The following is a 23,266-nucleotide window of genomic DNA, read 5'->3' on the forward strand; positions in this document are numbered from 1 at the left end:
CCAGAGGGATAGCACCACTTGAAAATACTAATTAAACCACAGAGAAAGTGGAGGAGGAGGGGGGAGGGGGGAACTCTCCCCTCGCCCCCCTCGCAGCTCTCTGCCCTGCTGGGGCGGGTGGGGGGATGGGCCCCAGGACCCCAGCTGGACATCACTCAGGGTCTGTCTTTTCTCTGCCCTGGAGGTGGGGGAAGCCAGCCGCCGTCCACAGAGGGGGCCACCCTCAGGCAGGCCCTGACCACGGAGCCCAGTGGGGACCCCCTGAATTCCTGGAAATAGGCCAGGTGGCCGTAGCTCGACTCCCACATCAGAGGTGATAGACACTGCTGGGTCATCACCTGGCCAAGGCCCCCGTGCCCGCCTAGAAGCTGCTGCCTTGGCTTTGTCCCTCTACCCCGAGTGCAGTTTGGAGGCAGGAGAGCCAGGGCAGGGCCTGGTGAGCGGATCCTGGCCAGAGGGGTTTGGAGATGCCCAAGACGCCACAGTCCTGGTTTGAGGGAGGACGAGGGGTCTTCACCAGCATCTCCTGCCTCCAGAGGGGCCCGTTGCCACCTGGCGACCAGCCTCGACCTCGGGGCCCTAACCACCTGCGTCTCCCCTAACTCCCGGGGGCCCAGATGGTTTCCGATCCTGTTGCCACGTTCCTCGTTTGGCCCTGGCTGGTGACGGCCACCCACGGCCCAGATCCTCCCCTTTGGTCCTGTCCCCTGTGCCCAGCAGCTGCCCATCCAGACCCAGGAGCCTCCTAAACGACCCCCTCCTGGACACTCAGGTGCCTTGGCCTTGGGCCCCTTCCCCCCAAGCTCAGCCCTCCTCGGGGTGGAGGGGGGTCCTCACTGCCTCAGAAACACCGAGTAACCCCCAGAGGAAGGGCCGCGGTGGCTCTCTCCAGCCACTTACCAAGGCGGTGGTTAATGAAACACTAGTGCCACCAGGGAGGGTGGCGGGAAGGGAGCTGGATTAGTGGGTGATGTGCAACTTGTCGGCTCCGGCACAAAGGCTCAGCAGAGAATTGAATCCTCCTGGGGAGGGGGAGACCAGGAAGAGCAGAGTAGTGAGGGGGGAGGGAGGCTTCCTGAAGTCCCGGCACGTGAGTCACGGGGGGCCCTCCCGCCCACCGGGGTCACCGGTATTTCCCAGGTAGCGGGAGCTGTGGAAGGACAGATGCAATGATAGTCTGTTTTAAAGCTAACAGGGCGTGTCTGCCCGGCTGCCTAGTGGAAACCTCTCTAATCACCAGAGAATGAAGGATTCTCCTCCACCACCCCCCCCCCACTCCTTCCTTCTTTCATCTCTACAGCTGCGCCCGCAGCCGCTGCTCAGAAATGAGAGCTGCCCGCAGATGTTCCTTGGGGCGAGCCCGGCGGCAGGCCGGCGCGGGGGCCTGGACGCCACCATCGAGGGCCTCGGGGTGGCCGGCTGAGCCTCCTGGGCCCGGCCTGGTTTGGGGGCTGCTGCCCGGGCCCACCCCCCATGACCTCGTTCCCAGGTGCCTGTCATAAGCTTGGCAGGGCTCCAGCCAGACGGGCGCGTGGGTCTGGCCCTCTGGACCCCCTGCCTGCCAGCCCACCCCTCCCCCCGCCTCTCCAGCTCCTTGTTTGTCCTCGGCCGGGCTGGGAAGGTGCCATCTGGCCCAGCCGCCTTCAGGCAGGGCTTTGTCCTGCCGAGGGTTGAAGGGGGCTTCTGGGGACGGCGTTGAGCTGGGGCTGGTGCGTTCGGGGCCCCTCCCCTGGGACAGGGGCTGCCTGGGACCCCTCACTCTGCTGTTTGATTCAGCAAACAGTGCCGGAAGCGTGAGGAGGCGTGTGGTGGCCTGGAGTTGCCTGGAGCTTGTCCCCAGATTTTGTCCTTAAATCGAGGTCCCCTCAAGGACTTCACTGTCCTGGGCTGACGGTGGAAGCCCTTGGTTGCCATCTTCCTCCTACTGCGGCCTGAGGGGAGGAGGGGCCTTGCTGCCAGCCTGGAGGCAGAGCCCAGGTCACCCCGGGTCCCATCACCCCGGGCATTTATCGGGGGAGCCACCCTGGCACCTAGGGGGCCTCTGGCTGCAGCCACTGCGTCCCCGTCCAGAGAGCATCTGAGGGCCATGCCATCCCTTGTTAGTCCATCCCAGACCTCGGGCACAGGGCCTCTCCACTCCACGGGGGCCCCCGTGAGGGGCAGGCCCCAGAGCAGCTGAGGCGCCTCATCGTGGGGGTCAGCACTTGTACTGGCCTGACCCTGCGCCAGCAGAGGGAGGGGTGCGAGGGGGACCCGGCACGCTGAGGACAGCCCCTTGGGTGGTAGTGTCAACGGGGAGCGTGAGAGGATGTAGTGGGGTGGGCTAGGAGGTGCAGCTGCTTGTGCGAGACCCCCGCGTCCCGTTTACACCCGTGCACCCATCCCTGCTGCTCTGTGAGCCGCTGCTGTGATGGCACGTTTGACCGCTGGGGGAACCGAGGCCCGGGGCAATTATGGGACCCGTCCAGGGTCTCCAGGGCCAGACGGGAGCCACCCCGCGCCGGACCCTGTGTAGAAGGCTCGTAATACCCGGGCGGGGGTCCCGGGCTCCCTGCCCTGACCCGGGCTTGGCGCACGCGTGGGTCCCACCCTCGGCTGCCGCTTTGTGACCACCCATCCCGGGAAGGGCAGGTCGGAGTTCACAAACCACGAGGGCCCCGCCGTGAGCGGAGGGGCTATGCCCACACGTGGGAACAGATGTGGGTGCTCATTAAAAATTCCAATCAGCGGCCTGTCTCCTGCAATTAACGATCACTGCCGCGGTGCCCACCCACCAGCACGTTTGGTAAATATGGTGACGGATGGGCCCCTCATGCTCTGCGGGGTCACCATCTGCAGGTGTGGAGGTGGAGGGGTCGCCCAGGGGGCCGCGCAGTCTGTCTCTTGCCCCCCCACCCAGGGAGTGAGATGGTTGGGGGTCTCTGCTGCCCCATCTCCTGGCTCTGACGGGAAGGTTACTGGCAGAGTCAGGGCTGGAGGGACAGTAGAGGGTGTCTCTTTGGGGACAGACTCGTCACCGCCCCACGTTCAGTGGTCATTCCTGGACACGCGCCACATCAGTGAGGAGACAGAGGGTTGTGGCCCAGCGGAAACAGCGTGGGTTTGGGGTGGACAGACCTGGGCCCATGCCCTACTTGCTGCGGTTGGTCAAGGGTGGCCGGGCCTGGCGCCAGGTGGCGGGCGTCGTGCCATCTGGCCAAGGAGGGGCCGGGTTGTGGAGCTTCCGGGGCTCAGGGGAGGCCTGGGCCGAGATATCCTCACCTTAGGCTGAACAGGGTGTCACGGTGACGGAGCCCCCAGACTGGCTCCCGCGTCCAGAGCGAGAGCCCCCGGCTGCTGTTGACGCTTGGTGCCTGCTCTCAGCCCCCTCTCAGCCGTGTGAATGACCCCAACGACAGAACCTTTCGATGTGTTGTGGACGCTCCCGTGGGCGGGCGTGCAGGACGTTCCTCCGTGTGGCCGGGGGTTCTGGGGGCCGCCTCCTCCCCCATCCTGCCTTGCGTGAGCGCTTTCTGGTTTCTCGGGGGTCTGCCTTCCCCGCCAGGCCCCAGGTCACTCTCTGTGTCCGGGAGTCTGGGGCAGGCGGGCCCACAGCCCTGCCCCCATCAGTGTGCAAAGGCCCCAGACAGGTCTGGCCAGTTGTGCTCTGATCGGTGCCCCGGCCGCCCCGGGGTTTGTCCGGGGGACAGGTTGGCATGCCCTGCCCAAGGGCAGCAGCAGCTTCTCGGCCACGTCCTCCATGGGCATCGTGGGCCGGGAGGCATCTGTGACGCAGGCCGGCAGCTGGAAGCACAGCTGACGCCTCGGCCCCTTGGGATGCCGGCACATGCTTGGCGATCAGTGGCCAGGGGCTCCGTGTGGTTCTGTCACAGCCGCTGCAGTGCAGAGCTCACCGCCGGGGGTTGGGAGTGTGTGCGGGGACCACCATCATCCAGCTCCCGCCTCTGAGTTTGGAGCAGCTGTGACCTGTGGGAGATCCGTGCTGGGAGGGCACGGGTGGCCCTACTGTGCTGTGTCCCCTGGCGGGCACTCGTCTGGACCCCAGTCCGATCCTGGGGCATCTGTCCTTTCCTGTCGCCCAGATGTGTTTCAGTCCAGACCCCCCCATCATTGGAACCTGTGTCCTCCCTTCTTTCTGTTCCGCCTGCCATGCCGCTCACACCGCAGGTTTGGGTGGAAAACCCTAAGGAAAGGCCATCTCTAGATCGTGCTCTAAAGCTTGAACCCTCCCCCCACACCCCAAGTCTGGAGGAAGGCCTGGCTCGTCGTTGGCCGTGGTGTGAGCCGCCCGCCCCTGCCCTGACCCGCTGCTTTCTGTCCTCTAGCAAGACGCTGGCTCTCGGGGCAGCGGCAGCGGTCGGGAACGCCTCATCGTGGAGGCCCCGCTGCCCCAGGAGAAGGCAGGGGGCCCGGCCATCCCCTCCCACCTGCTCAGCACCCCCTACCCTTTTGGCATCTCCCCCAGCTCGGTGGTGCAGGACTCCCGCTTTCCTCCGCTGAAGTAAGTGCAGGTCGGGGCCCGGGGAGGGCACGCGAGCTGGGCTCTGGACCCCTGAGGCTTTGGCCGCCAGGCCGGCCGCACCAGCTGAGCCCAAGGCCGCCAGATGGTGGCTCAGCCCCGTCTGCGCCTGCTGACCGTTTCCACGCTGAGCTGACGGCTGGCTCTGCCGTCTGCCCGACCCTGAACCCCCAGTCTGGGGCTCCCGGGGCCAGGGGTCCCTCCAGGCCGCGGATAGCGGCCCTGCGCCCACTTGGTGAGGACGGCAGGGGGCTGGGGGGGCCCAAGGAGCAGCAGCTGCCCACCTGTGCCCTGGGCCTCCTGCCAGGACCTGTCCTTGTGAGGGAGGCATGGTGGAAGTGCCGGGAGGTTGGCCCGTTTCCCGGCCTGGGGCTCACCTCCGCCTTTCGTCCTCTGCCCGTCCCTCCCGCAGCCTGCAGCGGCCCGTGCACCACGTGGTGCCCCCCAGCACGGTGACAGAGGACTACCTGCGGAGTTTCCGGCCCTACCACACCACCGAGGACCTCCGCGTGTCCTCCCTGCCTCCCCTGGGCCTGGACCCGGCCACCGCCGCGGCCTACTACCACCCCAGCTACCTGGCCCCGCACCCTTTCCCCCACCCGGCCTTCAGGTGAGGCGCCCCAGACCTCCCCACCCACCCTTGGGCAGACACTGCTTGGGGCCAGATTCCCAGGGAGACCCCAGGCGGCCGCCCTTCCCAGCCCTGCAGATGAGCCGTTAGGACTTTGCCCCCGGAGGGAAATTCTGTCCGAGCTGGCCTCGCCCCAGCCCCTCCCTCTCCCGCCATCCGCTCCACTGGTGCACTTAAGCATTAAAGCGCAGAGCGCAAGGTTTGTGTGCGACCAGGAAACCCCGCTGGAGACGGCGCTGTACCACTGCTCTACGTAGAAGCTTCCTGGGTCCTCCGTGATGGGTCGGCAGTTATGCTGTGGACCACCCCTCCCCAGACCTGGATGTCTCCTCACTTGGCCTGGGGTGGCCAGCAGGGCCTCGGAGCCCTGAGCTGTTATCATCTGTTGGCCTCTGGGAGGAAGGGGCTTTGGGTCTGGCTGTGGACGTGGACTCTTTCTGCAGGGCCTTCATGGAGACTCTGTGGCCGTCCTGCCCTGTCCAGCGCCCCTGGATCAATAACCGTACCTGGCTGGGGCACCTGGTGGTAGGGCTGGGTCTCGCCTTTTTTCCTTTACGTTGCGTGTTCACTAGCCCCATCTTCTCGCACAGGATGGACGACTCCTACTGCCTGTCGGCCCTGCGGTCCCCCTTCTACCCCATCCCCACCCCCGGCTCCCTGCCCCCACTGCATCCATCAGCTATGCATCTCCACCTCTCTGGGGTCCGCTACCCGCCCGAGCTCTCGCACTCGTCCCTGGCGGCGCTGCACTCGGAGCGGATGTCCAGCCTCAGTGCCGAGAGGTAAGCCCCGTCCCAGGCCGGGTGTCCTCTGCTCTTCCCTCCCCGGATGGCAGAGCCTGGCTGGGCCGTTCGTGTGTGGCCAGGTGGGCTCCTTGGCCACTTGGGTCCTGGGTCTGTTCGCCTGCACACGGGGCGGTGACGGTGGGTGCTTCGAGCTCCTGGCCAGTGCCTGACGAGGCTGCGTCCTCAGAATCTCCAGCCCCCGGCCGTGAGCTTTCCGTGGCGCTTCGGAAGTCGGTGCACAACTTTTGATCTAATGGACTTTGAGTCTCTTAGCGCGTTAAACGAGAGTAGAACCCGCCTCGCCTCCCGTCACCGTTCGGATGGGAATGCTGGCTTTTTCAAGAAAACCTTGGTCTCGGTGTGTCAGCTCCTTGCTTCTGGGGGTTCTCCCTAGCGGCCCGGCCCGGCCCCGAGCGCCCCCGCGGTGGAGGTCACATCTCCCTCTGCTCGCCCCGCAGGATGCAGATGGACGAGGAGCTGAGGCGGGAGAGGGAGCGTGAGCGCGAGCGGGAGGCTGACCGCGAGCGCGAGAAGGAGCGCGAGCGGGAGCGCGAGAAGGAGCGCGAGCGTGAGAAGGAGCTGGAGCGCGAGCGGGAGCTGGAGCGTCAGCGGGAGCAGCGGGCCCGCGAGAAGGAGCTGCTGGCCGCCAAGGCGCTGGAGCCGGCCTTCCTGCCCGTGGCCGAGCTGCATGGGCTACGGAGCCACGCCGCTGAGGAGCGGGGCAAGGCCTCGGAGCAGCTGACCCCAACCCGAGCAGGTACCCGAGAGGAGGACCCTGCGCGGGGAGCTGAGTGCTGGGGGGCTCCCCGAGGAAAGGGCCCTGCCGCGTAGCGTCTGCCCGCCGGCCTGGAGCAGATTCACACCATGCCTTTTGCAAGCTACGCGCCTGATGTCCCCGGACAGGGAGCCGGGGGGAGAGGCGCACGACACAGAGAAGACAGATGCACGTAGACAGCTGAAAGACTGTGCACCGGGGTAAAACGTGACACAATTCTTAGGAAGGGATAGTTTTAAGTATTTTTTAGCCTTAGTTTTTTTTCTTTTTTGCCGTACGCGGGCCTCTCACCGTTGTGGCCTCTCCCGTTGCGGAGCACAGGCTCCGGACGTGCAGGCTCAGCGGCCATGGCTCACGGGCCCAGCCGCTCCGCGGCATGTGGGATCTTCCCGGACCGGGGCACGAACCCGCGTCCCCTGCATCGGCAGGCGGACTCTCAACCACTGCGCCACCAGGGAAGCCCTAGCCTTCGTTTTTACCATTTGATTTTATCGTACGTATGCGTAATCTAACTTGTAGCAGGCGGCTCGGGTGATTCCCAGAGTTCAAGTCTGCTTTGGCGTGTGGACGTGAGCCTGCCCCACACGCCCACACCCAGCGTGTCACCCGGATGAGGCGAGCGCCCGGGAGCATCCATGCCCCCGGCTGTCTTGGCCCGGCCGTGGGGAGGCCCTTGGAGGGTGGTGCACGTCTCCTCCGGGAGGATGGGCAGTGGGGCGGGACTGAGCCTGGCGCTGAGATCCCGCCGTGACAGCCTTTCTCCCCCACAGAGAAGCTGAAGGACGTGGGCCTGCAGGCGCCCAAGCCCGTGCAGCACCCCCTGCACCCGGCGGCCGCCCCGCACCACCCCGTGCCCGGCCTCCTCTCCACCCACGGCCTCTTCTCTCTGCCGGGCAGCAGTGCGGCCACGGCCCTGCTCCTCCAGCGCACCAACGAGGAGGAGAAGTGGCTGGCGCGGCAGCGGCGGCTGCGGCAGGAGAAGGAGGACCGCCAGTCGCAGGTGTCTGAGTTCCGACAGCAGGTGCTGGAGCAGCACCTGGACCTGGGCCGGCCGCCAGCGCCCGCGGACGCGGAGCACAGGCCTGAGAGTGCCAGGTGGGCCCGGGGATGGGGGCGGCGTCTGCACGAGGGAGCCTGCGTGTTGTCACTTGTCTAACCCCCGCTTTGGCCTGGAGGAGGGAGCGGTGAGGAGGGAAGGCGGTTGCTCGGGGGCGTCCGTCCCCGAGTAACCTGTGTCTACAGCCTCGGCCCAGCTGCTTCCCAGCAGCGATGCTCGCGGTGCCTGAAGGAGGGCGACGGAGAATATTCATTCAATAATTATGTCCTTTCCATCTCGCTCTGCCCAAACTTTTTTTTTTAATGAGAAGGGGGACTCCCTTTAATTTTTAATCAAACAAAAAATTAATTTTACTGCTTTTCTAATTTAAAAAAATACCCTTTTCTCCAGCCCTGTTCTAAAAAATTCCCAAGAGGCCTTTGCACCTGTCTCTGGGACCCATGGCTGCCGACACCTGCCTTGTGAGCTGGGCCCCTTCTTCTTACAGCTGCCCGTGGGGCCTCGCTGCTCCCCGTCTGCTGATCTGGCTGTCACCTTGTGTCCCCCACCCCACCTTCCCTCCCTCCAGGGCTCACTCTGAAGGGCCAGGCTGAGACCCACACCAGAGTTGGTGGCGAGAGCCTGGCCAGGCCTGGGGCACACTGGACACCGCTCGCCTTCTCCGGGCCCATCTCCCTCAGCTTTGCACAAAGGAGCTTGGGTGGGAGGATTTCTGAGCCTCTTGCCAGCCCCTGATGTCCATGGTGCTGGGTTTCTGGGTCGGAGGCGTTGTAAATGTCCACTTGTTCCCTCCCTCTTTCTCCAGTTTCTCGCTGACTGGTGGGTTTTTTTCTGTGTCCTTGGCATGGCTGGCCCGTCTAGCAGTCTGCATCCTGCCTCTGCATCCACTGAGGGGATTCGCTTGCTAATTGGGTGTGACCGGGAGTGCACTGTGGCCAGGCCCCTGCCTGGGTCTCCTACCTCCTCCGGCCTCTGCTCCGTTCAGCGTGGCCACAGCGAGGTCTGTGCTGCAGACAGTCCCTCTGCTTCTCTGGGCCCGTCCGAGGCTACATGGGCTATCTCGTCTGCTTCTGAGCTGCCCTCGGTTCCTCTGGTCCCCGTCACACCCAGGGGACTGGGCGAGCAGTCAGCACACGTCCAGCATCTCCTGATAAATTCAGGGCGTGCTGACACCCGAGGGTGGCTTCCTCTGCTTGGGGTTGCAAGATCCCAGCACAGCTGTCAGGGCCTGTGTGCTGCCGCCCCCGGCGGGGGTGGCCTCTGCCCCAGTCCTCACCTGGCCTCGGTGGCCCCCACAGCAGCGCGAACCTGATGGTCTTTTGGGCCCTTGGGCTCCGGGTTAGAAAACCAGCCTGTGCCTGGCTATACAGCGCGTGAAATATTGCTTCGCTAACAGGTTTCATTCCTCTGCTGTTTACTTGAGGACTTAGCGCTTCTCGATATGGTTCCCTTTCGTATCCGCCCAGCAGAGGCGCAGTGGCCTTGGTGGCTGTGATTAGCCGGCCCCCTCCTCGGCCAGGCAGGCGGAGCCCTGGGAGACGGCAGGCGGCTGCTCACGTGCCTGCCGTGGCCTCTGCCCTTCCCCTTCCGTCCCCTCAGACCTTACCCTCGGTCTCCGTGGCAGCGTGGGGCTTCCCTTAAGAAAATAGATAAACTTTGGAGAAACAGCGGCCACGTAGTCCTGGAAGGTGAATGTTGTTTTAAATGCACCGAGGAAAGAGGCACTTAGTTTGGCTTCGGGGCAAAGCTGCGTGTCTGATGGAAGGTCCCCTTCCTCCCTCCCTGTGTGTGAGGGGCGTGCGCTCTGGCAGGTGGCCTGGCTCCCTGGACAGGCCCCGGCCGGGGCCTTGAAGACCCTCTGGGCGTAGCTGCCGGCTGTGAGGGTGTCCACGGAAGCAAGTGTAGGCCGGGTGGGCCCCCGAGGCCGGCCTCTTGCTGCTGTCTGTGAGCACGGAGGGAGAGAGGAGGCCGGGCCCCCTCCGCATGGCTCGCCTGGAGTTGGGATCGCCCGGGGGCGGGTCTGTTCTCAGCATGCTGGGAATTCAGGAAGCAGTGGCACAGGGTGAGCTGCTGTGAGGTTGCTGGTGAGAGTCGGGCTCGAGCAGGTCTGGCCGGGCCGGGACCGTCTCTGCCCTAGACCCGCAGAGCCCACGTTGGGCTCCCTGTTCTCTCCAAAGCGGGCCTGCACACGCCTGCCGCGAGCTGTCCACAGAGAAGGCGGCGGAGCGGAAGGCCCGTCCTCCCTCCAGCCCTGGGACGTGGCCCAGAGGAGGCCTCCTGCTCACCCCTCCAGCTCTGGCCGGCTCGGGGCTCCCGGCAGGCGGCCTGGGGGCCAGGGTGGCTGGCGCGCCTGGGCCCTTGCGGCTGACGGCTGCTTCCGCTCCCTTCACAGGCCGGGACCAAACCGTCACGAGCCGGGAGGCCGCGACCCCCCGCAGCACTTTGGCGGCCCCCCGCCCCTCATCTCACCCAAGCCCCAGCACCACTCGGTGCCCACGGCCCTCTGGAACCCGGTGTCCCTGATGGACAGCACGCTGGAGACACGGCGCGCCCCCGAGGGCCACCCTCTGCACGGCCACCCCGCCCCGTTTGAGCCCAGCCGCCAGGCGGCCGTCCCGCTGGTGAAAGTGGAGAGGGTCTACTGCCCCGAGAAAGCGGAGGAGGGACCCCGGAAGCGAGAGGCCGCCCCCCTGGACAAGTACCAGCCGCCGCCCCGCGAGGCAGGGGGCCTGGAGCAGCAGGCCTTCCCCCCTGCGCCTGCGCACTTCCTGGCGGAGCTCGAGCCGTCCACCCAGACCGTCCTGGGCCAGCCCCGGGCCCCGCTTGCCCCGCCGGCCCCCTTCGGGGAGACCCCCGGGCCCCTGAAGCCGAGCTCGCCCTACCGGCCCCCGGCGCCACGGGGCCCCGACCCCACCTACGTCTACGATGAGTTCCTACAGCAGCGACGGAGGCTGGTCAGCAAGCTGGACCTGGAGGAGCGCCGGCGGCGGGAGGCCCAGGAGAAAGGTCGTGTCCCTGGCGGCTGCGGCCTTCCCTCCTCCCTTCTTCTTCCTCCCTTCTCCCTTCTCCTTCCTCCCTTCTTCCTCCCTTCTCCTTCCTCCCTTCTCCCTTCTCCTTCCTCCCTTCTCCCTTCTCCCTCCTCCCTTCTCCCTCCTCCCTTCTCCCTCCTCCCTTCTCCCTCCTCCCTCCTTTTCCCTCCTCGCTCCTCCCTCCTTTTCCCTCCTCCCTCTGGCTTTCTGCCCCGGGGTCTCAGCAGCTCCAGGGAGCAGGTTCACTGGTTTCTGCCTGACACTTCTGCTGGGAAGACAGACCCGGGCCCCTCGTCTGTCCTGCCATAATGCGTGTTATCCCCAAAAGCCAAATTGTAGACTGTCTGTGAAAACAGTTCCACAGACACGCACATTTAATAGGTGATGAACAGAGGCCAGTAAGACGGTCTGAAGTATTAACAGTGCAGCGTAAAGGGGAGGAGGCTGTCGAGAGCACGGCCCGGGGCCCGGCCGGGGCCCGGCCGGGACTCCTCTCCTGGGGCTGCTGTCCCAGTTGCAGGCGGGTGGGCGGCCTAGGGGGCAGGGGAGGCGGGAGCTCTGGCCGCCTCTCCTTCCTGCTCCTGCACAGGGTGGTGTGGGACTCAGCCAGCGGCACCCTGGGTTCCCCAGAGAGCTACGGAGAACAGGCGAGCAGGCCTAGGGCAAGCATGGCTGTCCCCTTCCTTCACCCCCTGTCAGACCAGGAGGGATGAGGGGTCCAGCCCAGTTTCTTCTGCATGGTGTTAAATTCAGCCTCTTAGCCGGAAGCAGGGGCCAAGGCCGAGGGAGTCTTGGTTGGTCTGCGTTGTTGATCTAGGCTAAGTTTAGAGCCCCAGAAAGATTTTTCTGCTCCACTCACCTTGTGAGAAGGCGGGGCGAGAGCCCCGGTGCCCTCCGGTGTAGGGGTTCTGTTCTCTGCACAGGAGTTTGCATGCATGCTCTGTACCTTTGAGGGGACGGGGACCTGAGTGTGCCTGTCCCCTCCCGAGCAGGAGGGAGTGGATGTGCACAGACAGCCTTGGGCTGCCGTGGACGTGGCCCCGGGCCTGTGTGATGAACGGTCCCCTGCTGGGGGATCGGTGCTGGCCAGGAGACCGCGTGGTCACTTGGGGTCTGTGGATCCAAGGGAAGCCTGGTGCCTGCTTTCTGCCCCCCACCTGCCAGCCCTGAGAAGCCCTAGGACTAGGGGTTAATGCACATTTCCACCTGGGGTGAAAGGAATCTGGCTTTGGGGGTGTTCAAAGGGCGGTAGGGCCTGGCCTGCCGAGTGGAGTGCCCTGTGTGTGTTCACTGGCGAATCGAGGCTCCCTGCCCAGCTGAATAGATCCGTTCCACCTCCAGGATACTACTACGACCTGGACGACTCCTACGACGAGAGTGACGAAGAGGAGGTTAGGGCCCACCTCCGCTGTGTGGCCGAGCAGCCGCCCCTCAAATTGGACACATCCTCTGAGGTATCTGGGGTTCGTCGCTGCGGTCAGGCTCTGGGCTGGGCTGCTGGCACTCACCTCGGTGCCTGCCTCTGGGCTTTCCCATGCTTGTTGGGACGCCGTCAGGGCCCTCCTCCTCCCAGGCCCGGCACGGAGTGGCCACAGCACAAGAGCTTCGAGGACCCCAGGAGGGGCCCCTGGGTCAGTGGAAGCACGCCACTGCCAGTGGTTTCAAACTCATTTGTTTTCTTTCCCAATCTAGAAGCTAGAGTTTTTGCAACTTTTTGGCTTGACCACCCAACAGCAGAAGGAGGAATTGCTGACCCAGAAGCGGAGGAAGCGGCGGCGGATGCTGAGAGAAAGAAGCCCGTCGCCCCCGACGGTTCAGAGCAAGAGGCAGACGCCTTCGCCGAGACTGGCGCTGTCCACCCGCTACAGCCCCGACGAGATGAACAGCAGCCCCAACTTCGAGGAGAAGAGGAAGTTCCTGACCATTTTCAACCTGACCCACATCAGCACTGAGAAGAGGAAAGGTGAGGCCTGGGTGGGGTGGGGCCTCGCCAGGAGGGCTGAGGGTCTCTGAGGAAGGAGGGGGGGCCGCGGGCTCCTGGCGGCGTCCTGGGGCTCTCGGGCTTCCTCTTGGGCGCCCCTCTGCTCTCACAGACTTGCCTCACTGTCTCCGCCGTCACACTTCTCTCTCCGTCGGAAACTTGCGCGGCCCCCTTCAAAGCCTGTTTTTTCTTGTCTCATCCCGGGTGGAATTGAAGACGCGCTGATGTTCTGTGTACAGCCCACCATGAGCTTGATGCCTGCTCTTGTCCCTTGTCAGGTCTCCCAGCACGTTCAACCCGCCCTGGGTGTGGGGTGGGCGGGCGTTTTCTCTTGGCGGCTGCTGTCGTGGCCGCTGGGCAGAGCCGACACCCACCGAGTGGACGATTTGCCCTGAGAGATGCTTCCAGATCGGTCTGGCCACCAGGGGCCATGTCGGGGCCGACTCTTGGGCTGGAGCCCGTGGTGCAGTCTGAACACTTTCTGGGGCACCTGCTGCCTTGGTCTGCCGCTCACGCTCGCTCAGTGCCAGGATGGTGGCGCAGGTGAAAACTAGGCCTTCCTGGGGTACGCACCCCCACGTTCCCCTTGCTGGTACTCGCTCACCTCTTTCCAGAAGGAAGAGGAAAGCAGAAGTGCTTCTTGGTCATCTAGTTACTTTCGCTTATTTTGGTAGCGGGGGTGTAGCATTCAGTTTTTGTGTTGAACCAGTGAGCTGGCGTTCTTGCTTTCTCTTGAAGGGGCAGTGATCCGATTACCAGGGCAAATCCCTGGGAATGCGCATAGTTTTCTTTGTAAAGAGAATCTTTGTGCCTGACTTAATTCCTGGAGGAAGCCGCCGGTGATGTGGCCACTTAAGTTTCAGTCTGCGAGAGGCCCCTGAACTGCGTCGGGAATCTGTGGCATCAGATGTCACCGGGTCGGTGTCCTTTTTCCCTAAACGGCAGCCATCGTGGGATTCGCACTCGCGTGGCGGGCGGCGGGGAGGAGACTGTGTCAGGAAGCAGCCTGTGCTTCCCAGGGTTCTATGGGGCTCTTCGGGGTTGCTTCCTGTGTCAGGGCCAACTTTTTTCTCTTTTAAATAAGAATTCGTTCCCAGAAGCTCGCAGGTACCAGTCATTCACTGCACACACACAGCTGTTCTCGAACACACCTGAAATGTTATGTAGTAAAAGCTGAGGCATCTGGGCTCGCTCTGCAGTTTCTTCCTCTAAACCTAGCCTGTCCCCGTGGCTTTCTGTTTCTCGTTCTAAAGGACTCGCGCCTGCCGGTCGCGGCCTGGGCTGGACTCCTGCTCTCCTTCCCTCCCAGGAGTGACACGATCCTCGTTAATCTCGGGTTGCTTTTCTCATAGACAAAGAGAGGCTTGTTGAGCTGCTCCAGGCCATGAAGCAGAGGGCGCTGTCAGCAGCGGTGGCAGACCCGCTCAGGAACTCTCCGAGGGACAGTCCTGCTGGGTCCCTGAGCGGTAAGGCCAGCCCCATCCGCCACCGCCCGGGACTGTCCCGGGGGCTGCCCAGGGTCAGAAGCCACCACCCCAGGCCCAGGTCGTCTTCCTCCTGGACACAGCGTGTGCTTCTTTCTCTCCATCTCTCTCTCAAGCTTCCTGCGCGTGGGAAGGATCTCCTCGGCCGCAGCGCGAGCCTTGGCAGTCGGGGCTCAGAGGGTTCAGGGGGAGGGTCCCGGCTGCAGCAGACTGTGCCCGGTGGTCGGCGTGGCTCTGGCCGCCGTCCGTCCGCCCAGCGGTGGCCCGGGTCTCAGCACCTGCTGCTTGGGCTCTGTGCTCCCGTCCATCCACCCTTCGCCCTCCTCCCGGCGTCTTTGTCTTGCTATTTCTGCCTTGCAGGCCCCTCCAGTACCTGCTTTCACACCTTCTGTCTCTCTCTCTTTTGTGGCTCTGACTCTCCTGCACTGTCGTGCTGACGGAGCAGGAAATCTTGTTGGTCTGGCCCTGTTCTCAGCTCTTAACTGGATCTTTCTGGTTGGGTCAGGCTACGTAACTTCCTGCCTTTTGGATGACCGGAAGCGACTTGCTTCTTCCTTCAGATTCTTCTTCTGCCTCTCAGATGCCCTCCTGGGGCACCTCTCAAGGATGGCCTTGCTGCTAAACACACCCCGTCTCAGACCACACAGTGCACACTGACCTTTAATTAAATGGCTCCGGAGTCCGGGTCCTTTGTCCTAGGTCTTCATTCAGTGTAAGCTCTAGACATCAGGGTTGGCCCGTTCACATTGCAGGTCTTAACGTGTTCCTCACTTTCTGTCTCTAAAAGAACCAGCCACGCAGCAAGCCTCTCTGGATACGGAGAAGCCTGTGGGTATCACTGCTTCCTTGTCTGACACCCAGAAGGCCACGGAGCCTGGGAGACTGGAACAGCTCCGGCCCCAGGAGCGAGTCCCGGAGCCAGCCCCCGCCAGCGGTGAGAAGGCCAGGCCGAGCGAGACCCCTGGGGGCAGGAAGGGCCTGAGCATGCTCCACTACATCCGGGGCCCCGCGCCCAAGGACATCCCCGTGCCGCTGTCCCACGGCATCAACGGGAAGAGCAAGCCGTGGGAGCCCTTTGTGGCGGAAGAGTTCGCGCATCAGTTCCACGAGTCCGTCCTGCAGTCCACCCAGAAAGCCCTGCAGAAGCACAGAGGTAACAGGGCCGCCTGGCTTTGTTGAGGAGGGCCGCTTGGGGTGCGTGAGGCACCTGGCGGTAGAGGCGGTTTTTGCCTCTGCGGGCAGGGTGGGGCCTGAGAGCGCACCGCTGGGAGCGGGTGCCCGGGTGGTGCTGCTCCTTGGGCCACACGTCAGGGAAGCTTAGCAAGAGGCCGTCTGAATTTAATAAGGCCCTTCGAGGAGGCTTTTCAGCAAAAACAGGATCCATGCCTTCTACAGCTGAATGATTTCCCAGCTTCCCCTACAGACTCACCTGGAAACCTCCCTGTCCTTTGATAACTAGACCCAGCGAGCACTTTGTGTGACACACTGGTTGCTCCAGCCCCATGTGTGAGCCCTCAGATTCATGCCCCTTGGACATTTTGGTGGGAATCACTGCAGGTCAGAGAACAGGGGTCAGTACATTTAATTCCCGTTGATTAGAAAAGAAGCCTCAGTGATTAAATCACTACTGAGTGTAAAATAAATTTCTGTACACTCCAGTAGCCAGAAGAAAGTATAAAAGAAATTTTATCACTGCAACCTAGAAGGGCTGACTATTAGACATACAGCTCTGACGTCAGTATCCTTCAGGTAAATCCTTCAGGTAAATTAATGCTGTCAGCAGAGATGAAATGATACTCAAAAAGCAAAGGGCAGTGGTTTTCGCAGTGATCTTTGAAGACAACTCTCCAAAGCAGGGGGAGCACTTTATGGGAAGTTTGTTGTGAATTTACTTGAATCGTATTTTTCCAGAAGGAAACGTTTTGACCGTGTGACTAGATCAAACCCCTCTGTGCTCCCCCCAACACACCCACAGAGGCTTTTCGGTGACCCGAGGACACATTTTTCCTGCCTCATTTCAACCATTCCCTGATGTTACACCTGTTTTGTCTGGACTTTAAAGTCACCCAGCTCCTGACAGTTTGGGCTGTACTGGTCCACTGACTGCCCGAGGCTGCTGTCCACGCGGGGAGAGGCACCTTGCGCCTGTTAGACCACTAGCAGCAGGGCCACAAGGCAGAGCGGACCTTGTCTACACAGGCCCCTGCCAGTGAGCGGCCTCCTGGTAGCCGGCAGGGCACGGGGTGTATTCAGGGACTGGAGCGCCTGCATTTCCTGACGAGTGGGGGCAGAACTTGAGGGCCCACTGTAGACCAAGCTCAAACCCACAGTTTCACAGAACACGATGTCGAAGCTCAGGGCTTAACACAGCTGAGCTCGTACACGTGGTGCGATTAATTGAATCGAGGCCTGCTGCCGTCTTATTTATTTACGGCTGCACTGGGTCTTCGTTGCTGCACACGGGTTCTTGTCTAGTTGTGGCGAGCGGGGGCTACTCTTCGTTGCGGTGCGCGGGCTTCTCATTACAGTGGCTTCTCTTGTTGCGGAGCGCGGGCCCTAGGCGTGCGGGCTCAGTAGTTGTGGCTTGAGGGCTCAATAGTTGTGGCGCACAGGCTTAGTTGCTCTGCCTGCTGCCGTCTTTACGGCTCTTTTTCAGCCCTCCTGATGGTCCCATCTTCGGTCTCCGAAGGGCACAGGCCTCACCATGCTTCGTCTTGTCCGCGGCGAGACCTCAGTCACGCTGACTCCGTCGCCTGCCCCCAGTACAGGTCCCCATGGGCCCTGTGATGAGCCGTCTTCTCTTCCCCAGGAAGCGCAGCTGTGCTGTGTGCAGAGCAGAACCACAGCATCGACGCCTCTGTCCACTACAACATCCCCGAGCTGCGGTCCTCCAGCCGGCTGCCTCTGCCCCAGCGCGACGGGCAGCAGGAGCCCCCCGCCGGGAGGAAGGGCCCCCTGGCACAGGAGGCGGACCCGGACTCAGAGGAGGAGGACGACGACGACGGAGAGGACGACGACGAGGACCCCCCCAAGCGCAAGTGGCATGGGATCGAGGCCATTTTTGAAGCTTACCAGGAACACGTAGAAGGTACGCAGGGGAGCGGGAGGCAGGCCCAGGCGAGGGGCCCGGGAAAGGCAGGGAAGGAAAGCTTAACAGGCCAGTCAGCGCCAGATTTTGTCGCCAGGCTGGGGACTGTTTCTAAGTCATGGCACTAGCTCTCAGGGTTCTCGGGGGTCCCTGGGCCACAACTAGGCAGAAACACCGGAAGGTACGTCTCCGTCAGCCATCTCACCTATTTCCAGAACCGTTCCTCGGGCTTCTGCGGGTGCCCGGGCTGGCTTACAGGGGCAGTTCCTCACGGACAAACGTGAGGCCATCCTCACCGGAGGAGTTTAAGCACCAGGCGCCCGTCCCCACTCAGCATGACAGTGCCAACCTGGGCCTGCTCGCCCTCTGCTGTCTTCCATTGCACTTCTAAACATTGTATCAGTCCTGACGCTTGTGGCTACGTACAAGGGTCCCGGCAAGTGCAAAGTTGCTTCACTTAGCCGAGCCCCACATGGCCAGGCTGCTCAAGTGTGCAGCATCTGGGCGACATGGTGGTGTCCCCCACATGCTCTGTGGTCCTCCTGGACTAGAGCTTTGTACAGGAGGCAAACCCTTGTTGGCCACCAGCATGTCAAAACCCAGGCCAGTGCCAACCCCAAATCATACAGGAGTCTTATCACGAATATCACGATCCTTTCAAGTGTTTTAAAACACGCCAAGTACAATCAAAAGGAATGCCCACATAGCCACAGCCAGTGTCAACTCCTGCATTTTATTTACTTTTTATTGACGTGTATAGTTGATTTATAGTGTTGTGTTGTTTTCAGGTGCATAGCAGTGATTTGGTTATACATTCAGTTCTTTTCCATTATGGGTTTATCATGCCAAGTACAATCAAAAGGAATGCCCACATAGCCACAACCAGTGTCAACTCCTGCATTTTATTTACTTTTTATTGACGTGTGGTTATACATTCAGTTCTTTTCCGTTATGGGTTTATCACAGAATATTGAATATAGTTCCCTGTGCTATACAGTAGGACCTTGTTGTTTACCCTATTTTATGTATAGTATCAACTCCTACATTTTGCTTCCTTTTCTCCTTCAAATGAAACCCTCGTTTTGAATTTATTAAGTACATATATATCCAGAAGGATATGTGTTAATAGCATTCCTTTTTATTTTAACACAGTGAAATGTATCCATCTTTTCTGGGTTTATTTTTTGGTGCCTTGTTGGAATTCCTTCCCTACCCGAAGGACATGGTAACAAATGCATAAGTCTTCAGGTTCTGCTTTTCTTATGCGTAGAATTCATTTCTGTGAATGGAGTAAGGCAGAAGTGTAACTCCTCCTTTCCCACCCAGACAACCAATTATCCTGGAGGTTTATGGGGTACCCTCTTCCCCATGGGGTGTGCTCCTGGCAGGCAGTGTACCCGCCACGTGCCCAGGCCTGTCTCTGGGTGCTCTCCTGGCCTGTGCTCCTGGCAGGCAGTGTACCCCCCACGTGCCCAGGCCTGTCTCTGGGTGCTCTCCTGGCCTGTCGCTGTGTCACTGCCGTAGCTTTGCAGCTCCCCATTGTCTGGAGTAACTCACCCTGACTTTTCTGACAGCTCAGCTGTTCTTGGCCCTTGGCTTTCCCTGGTGAATTTTAGGATCGCCTTTTTTGTTCCACCCAAAAAACTGGTAGGTTTTCAGGTACACTGAAGTGATAGAGTTGGGGAAAATGGCCATCTTTGATGGGGATGTTATCCCACCTGTGAATATGGCGTTGCATCATTTTTGCTCCGTGAGCGGCTGACTTTCCTTTTATTGGATCTAATTGTAGGTATCAGTTGTCACGGGGGATGTTTCAGTGTTTGTTGTCGCTTATTCCTTTGATGATCATAGCTGATCAGGCCTGCCAATAGAAAGTTGCATTCTTTCCTTTTGAATTTTGTATACATTTCCTTTTTCTCGTCATGCTGCATTGCCTGGGATCATTTGTAGACTGTTGGACAGGGACACCTGTGGGCTCTTTTCTGTGAAACTTTACAAGCGCTCCAGTAAGTTGCTGCGGAGTTTTCTGGTGTGCGGTTGTTGAAAGTCAACTAATGTATTTTCTAGATTCACTGAGATGACAGACTTGTTTTTCACCAGTGGATGTTTTCTGATGTTGCTCGCTTACTCCTTGCTGAATTTGACTTGGTAGTACTTCTAAGAGTTTTAATTTATATTCTTAAGTGGTATTAGATTGATTTTATTGTACTTTACCCTGCTATCATGATTGTTCTAGCTTCTATAAAACCAGTCAGGTAGCCTTCCCTGGCTTCCACTCTCTGAAACACTTCATTTTAAGGAGGGATTTATTCTTTTTTTTTTTTATTGGAGTAGAGTTGATTTACGTTTCATGCCCAGGAGTGGGATTGCTGGATCTTATGGTAATTCTTTTTTTGGTTTTCTGAGGAACCTCCGTACTCTTGTCCATCGTGGCTGCACCAGCTTATACAGGAGGGTTCCCTTTTCTCCACACCCTCTCCAGCATTTATTGTTTGTAGGTTTTTTGGTGATGGCCGTTCTGACCGGCGTGAGGTGGTGCCCCGTTGTGGTTTTGATTTGCGTTTCTCTAGTAATTAGTGATGTGGAGCATCTTCTCATGTGCTTTTTGGCCATCTCTTTGTCTTCTCTGTTTAGATCTTCTGCCCTTTTTTTTTTTTTGATTGGGTCTTTTTTTTTTTTTTTTTTGATATTGAGCTGCAGGAGCTGTTGGTATATTTTGGAGACCAATCCCTTGTGGGTCTCATTACTGCAAATATATTCTCCCGTTCTCTGCGTTGTCTTGTCATTTTGTTTATGGTTTCCACTGCTGTGTAAAACCTTTAAGTTTAATTCAGTCCCATTTGTTTTTTATTTTCATTACTCTAGGAGGTGGATCAAAAAAGATCTTGCTGTAGTTTATGTCAGAGAGTTCTGTTTTCCTCTAAGAGTGTTATGGTATCTGGTCTTACATTTAGGTCTTTAATCCATTTTGAGTTTATTTTTTGTGTTAGGGAGTGTTCTAAATGTCATTCTTTTACATGTAGTTGTCCACTTCTTATTGAAGAGACTGTTAAAGCAGGGATTTGTTCTTGATGGTTTGAAGTCGCTCTCCTGTTAAAACCAGGCTCAGTATCTTTTGGAAAGGCAGAGATTTTATTTTAAAACTATAAATTTTTAACAGCTTAAAAGTTTTCATATCTAACGCTTATCTTTTTATTCTTTCTTTTTGAAAAATGCATTTTAAGGCTATACATTTATCCTTAATTACTTCCTGACCTGTATCCCTTAAAATTGCCTTTCGCTGCTAGACCCTTGGTTCTCATTCCACTGGGTTGGATTTACTTTAGTGATACTTAATGTACTTACCAGCGTGATGGAGGGGGCTGGGAGCAGTGTGGTCCAAAGGAGAGGACTTTGTTGGCTGCTCTAGAGAGAGGGGAACACTCGCCAGGCCTGTGGCCCCTGCATACAGGAAATGTGTCAACATCACTTGTCTTTTCAGAGCAAAATCTAGAGCGGCAGGTGTTACAGACGCAGTGCAGGCGGCTGGAGGCCCAGCACTACAGCCTCAGTCTCACGGCCGAGCAGCTCTCCCACAGCATGGCGGTGAGTCCCGGGGCACCACACGTGGGGGAAAGGAATGAAAATCGGCTCCTGGGGTTTTTTCTTATTTTTGTTCAGCCTTTCGAGTCTGGGTTCAAGAGCACCCATACAAGTTTTGAAGGGAAATTGTGCCCTTGAGAGATGAAAACAGTCTTAGCCTAAGAGGGAAGCGTCATTCATTTGCAGACTGTGGATCCTGGAAGGGTGACGATGCTGTGTATATATATTGCCCGTGTCAAGTCTCCCCCTCCTGTGATTTGCTCAGGAAGACGGAAAGCTCTTGAGGCGAGAAGGACTCCCCTCGCAGCCAGGCTCAGCCTTGCGGCTGTGCTTCCTCCCGTCCACGGGATGGGGGCTTGTCTCAGATTGGGTCTTAGGTCTCGGCCAGTCCTGAAGCAGCAGGACATAAGTTTTATAGCGGCAGGACTAATTTTTCAAATCTCAGCGTTGAAGCTGAGACGGCAGGAGACCCTGTTCCTAGGAGCGAGCGCAGGTACTCTTAAGAATCCGAAACCTCGGGGACAGTCAGAGCTGGTTCTGCGTGCTGAAGGTTGGCCTCCAGCACGTTCGTGCATCCACACACACGTTTCCTTACCGCGTGAAATGAGTGCTTTACGTGAATTTCTCTCTCTCTCTCTCTCTCTCTCTCCAGGAGTTGAGGAGCCAGAAACAGAAGATTGTTTCAGAAAGGGAGCGACTCCAGGCAGAACTGGATCACTTACGGAAGTGCCTTGCGTTGCCTGCAATGCATTGGCCTAGAGGTTACTTTAAGGGATATCCTAGGTGACGGTTTCCCTTGCACTAGGCCGAACCTATAGTATAGAAATATTATCTATTTTATTACCTTGAATATTTAATATTTTTCACTGGGAGGTTTGAAGCTTAAAAAATGAGAATGTGCCATGCATGAAGCAAAGGATTCCAGGCTCCAGAAAAAGACGAACGCGCCTTGACTTCAATGCAATTGAATCGCCTTTGTAATTCAGCGAGCAACCCCTGTAGAACACCCAGGTTTTTCTTTTTAAAGGCAGTTTTATTCTTTCCCCACACCATGATTTTTTAATCTGAAGATGAAAGGCTCCATTACCAACACTAAAATCCAATCGTTTCTAGCCCCTGGGTGTGTAGGACTGGACCGGACCGTCGGTGGTCCGTCTTGGTTGCCATGTTACTAGGCCTCGAGAACCCAGGTGGTTCTGGCTGCAGGGGGTGGTGGCCGGTCTCAGTCCTCCCCGGGACTGAGACCTACCTTCAGTGGAAGGGAGGTGGGGTGCATTTTTAAGTAAAGGGCTTATTTCAGTTACTTTTTCTGCAAAATTTTCTTCAAAGCAACAGGTCCTAGGAGCACACAAAGCAACAGTGCTGAAGCCTTACCCAAAGGCTTTTCCCCAGAAAAGCTCTTACCTTACCTAAAGATAAAAAGCGAATCAACAAACTGAAGGTACCTTTCTATTACTTCACGGGGGAAAATGTACAGAGCTGTGTACACATTTATTCACACCCACCAGATTGTTACTGCGGTAGGGGTGTTTTCATACAAAAGTAAATTTTTGAGAGGAAAGTCAAAGGTGCTTCAGCCTTGTACTGTGTATATATATTAAAAAAACAAAGTTTTGTATGTTTTTATTACTTTAATTATTGTTATAAAAAAAGCCTGCCATTTTTAATATGTGGTTTGGAGGGATTTTTGTTGTTTGTTTTCTTGTTTGGGGGTTTTGTTTGTTTTTGTTTTGTTTTTCTGGGCAAAAAAAAAAAACCTTGCTTTTTAGTGTTTGTACTGCTGCTGGTCAGGACATTAAGATATTGAAGTGTTTTTAAAAAAATTAAAGAAGAAGAAAAGTAAAGAGCTTACCACTGGCACCTATGCGATCACTTCATTTTTGAGTTGCACCAGAGTGATGATGTAGAAAGCCATGGTTACGTCTCACTTCCTCTTGCGCCCCGCCCCTGCTCCGGACAGCAGCCAGTTCACCACAGCCCATGCTATGAAGCGAGGAGGGGCGGGCTCCAGGGGGAGCCAGGTCGACGCTGTGTGTGCACCTTCACGCACGCAGGCGCACATGGGCTTCGTTAAGAGCCTTTGAGGAAGGGAGCGGCTGCTGGGACAGGATGCTGAGGTGTCTTACGGCAGTCTGCGCAGGTGCAAAGTAGAAACCGTATAGGGTTTATTTATTTAGATGCAAAGCTTTGTACCAGCCTGAAAGTAGGGTGAACAGTGTCTGCGCAGAACTTCTCTTCTTGGACTGACGTACTGTGCCAACCACAGGAGCGGCTAGGAACGGGGATGAGGCAGGTTCAGGCAGCGTGAAATCTAGATCAGGAAGGCATCTCTTGC

The 23,266-nt window shown here is 58.7% G+C and overlaps 1 protein-coding gene across 1 annotated transcript in view; it reads left to right on the forward strand.

Annotated features, from left to right (window-relative positions):
• GSE1 (Gse1 coiled-coil protein) overlaps positions 1-21,718 on the forward strand; it is a 32,970-nt gene extending 11,252 nt beyond the window's left edge. The window contains exons 3-15 of the mRNA XM_065898869.1: positions 4,326-4,501; positions 4,932-5,129; positions 5,741-5,932; positions 6,394-6,692; positions 7,481-7,805; positions 10,160-10,773; positions 12,138-12,250; positions 12,489-12,759; positions 14,130-14,243; positions 15,049-15,414; positions 17,071-17,349; positions 20,831-20,934; positions 21,584-21,718. Coding sequence (XP_065754941.1) covers positions 4,326-4,501; positions 4,932-5,129; positions 5,741-5,932; positions 6,394-6,692; positions 7,481-7,805; positions 10,160-10,773; positions 12,138-12,250; positions 12,489-12,759; positions 14,130-14,243; positions 15,049-15,414; positions 17,071-17,349; positions 20,831-20,934; positions 21,584-21,718 — 3,186 coding nt within the window. The remainder of the gene's footprint in view (positions 1-4,325; positions 4,502-4,931; positions 5,130-5,740; positions 5,933-6,393; positions 6,693-7,480; positions 7,806-10,159; positions 10,774-12,137; positions 12,251-12,488; positions 12,760-14,129; positions 14,244-15,048; positions 15,415-17,070; positions 17,350-20,830; positions 20,935-21,583) is intronic.
• The last annotated feature ends 1,548 nt before the right edge of the window (positions 21,719-23,266 follow it).

Source organism: Phocoena phocoena, chromosome 20 (genome assembly GCF_963924675.1).
Source record: "Phocoena phocoena chromosome 20, mPhoPho1.1, whole genome shotgun sequence".
Lineage (NCBI taxonomy): Eukaryota > Metazoa > Chordata > Mammalia > Artiodactyla > Phocoenidae > Phocoena > Phocoena phocoena.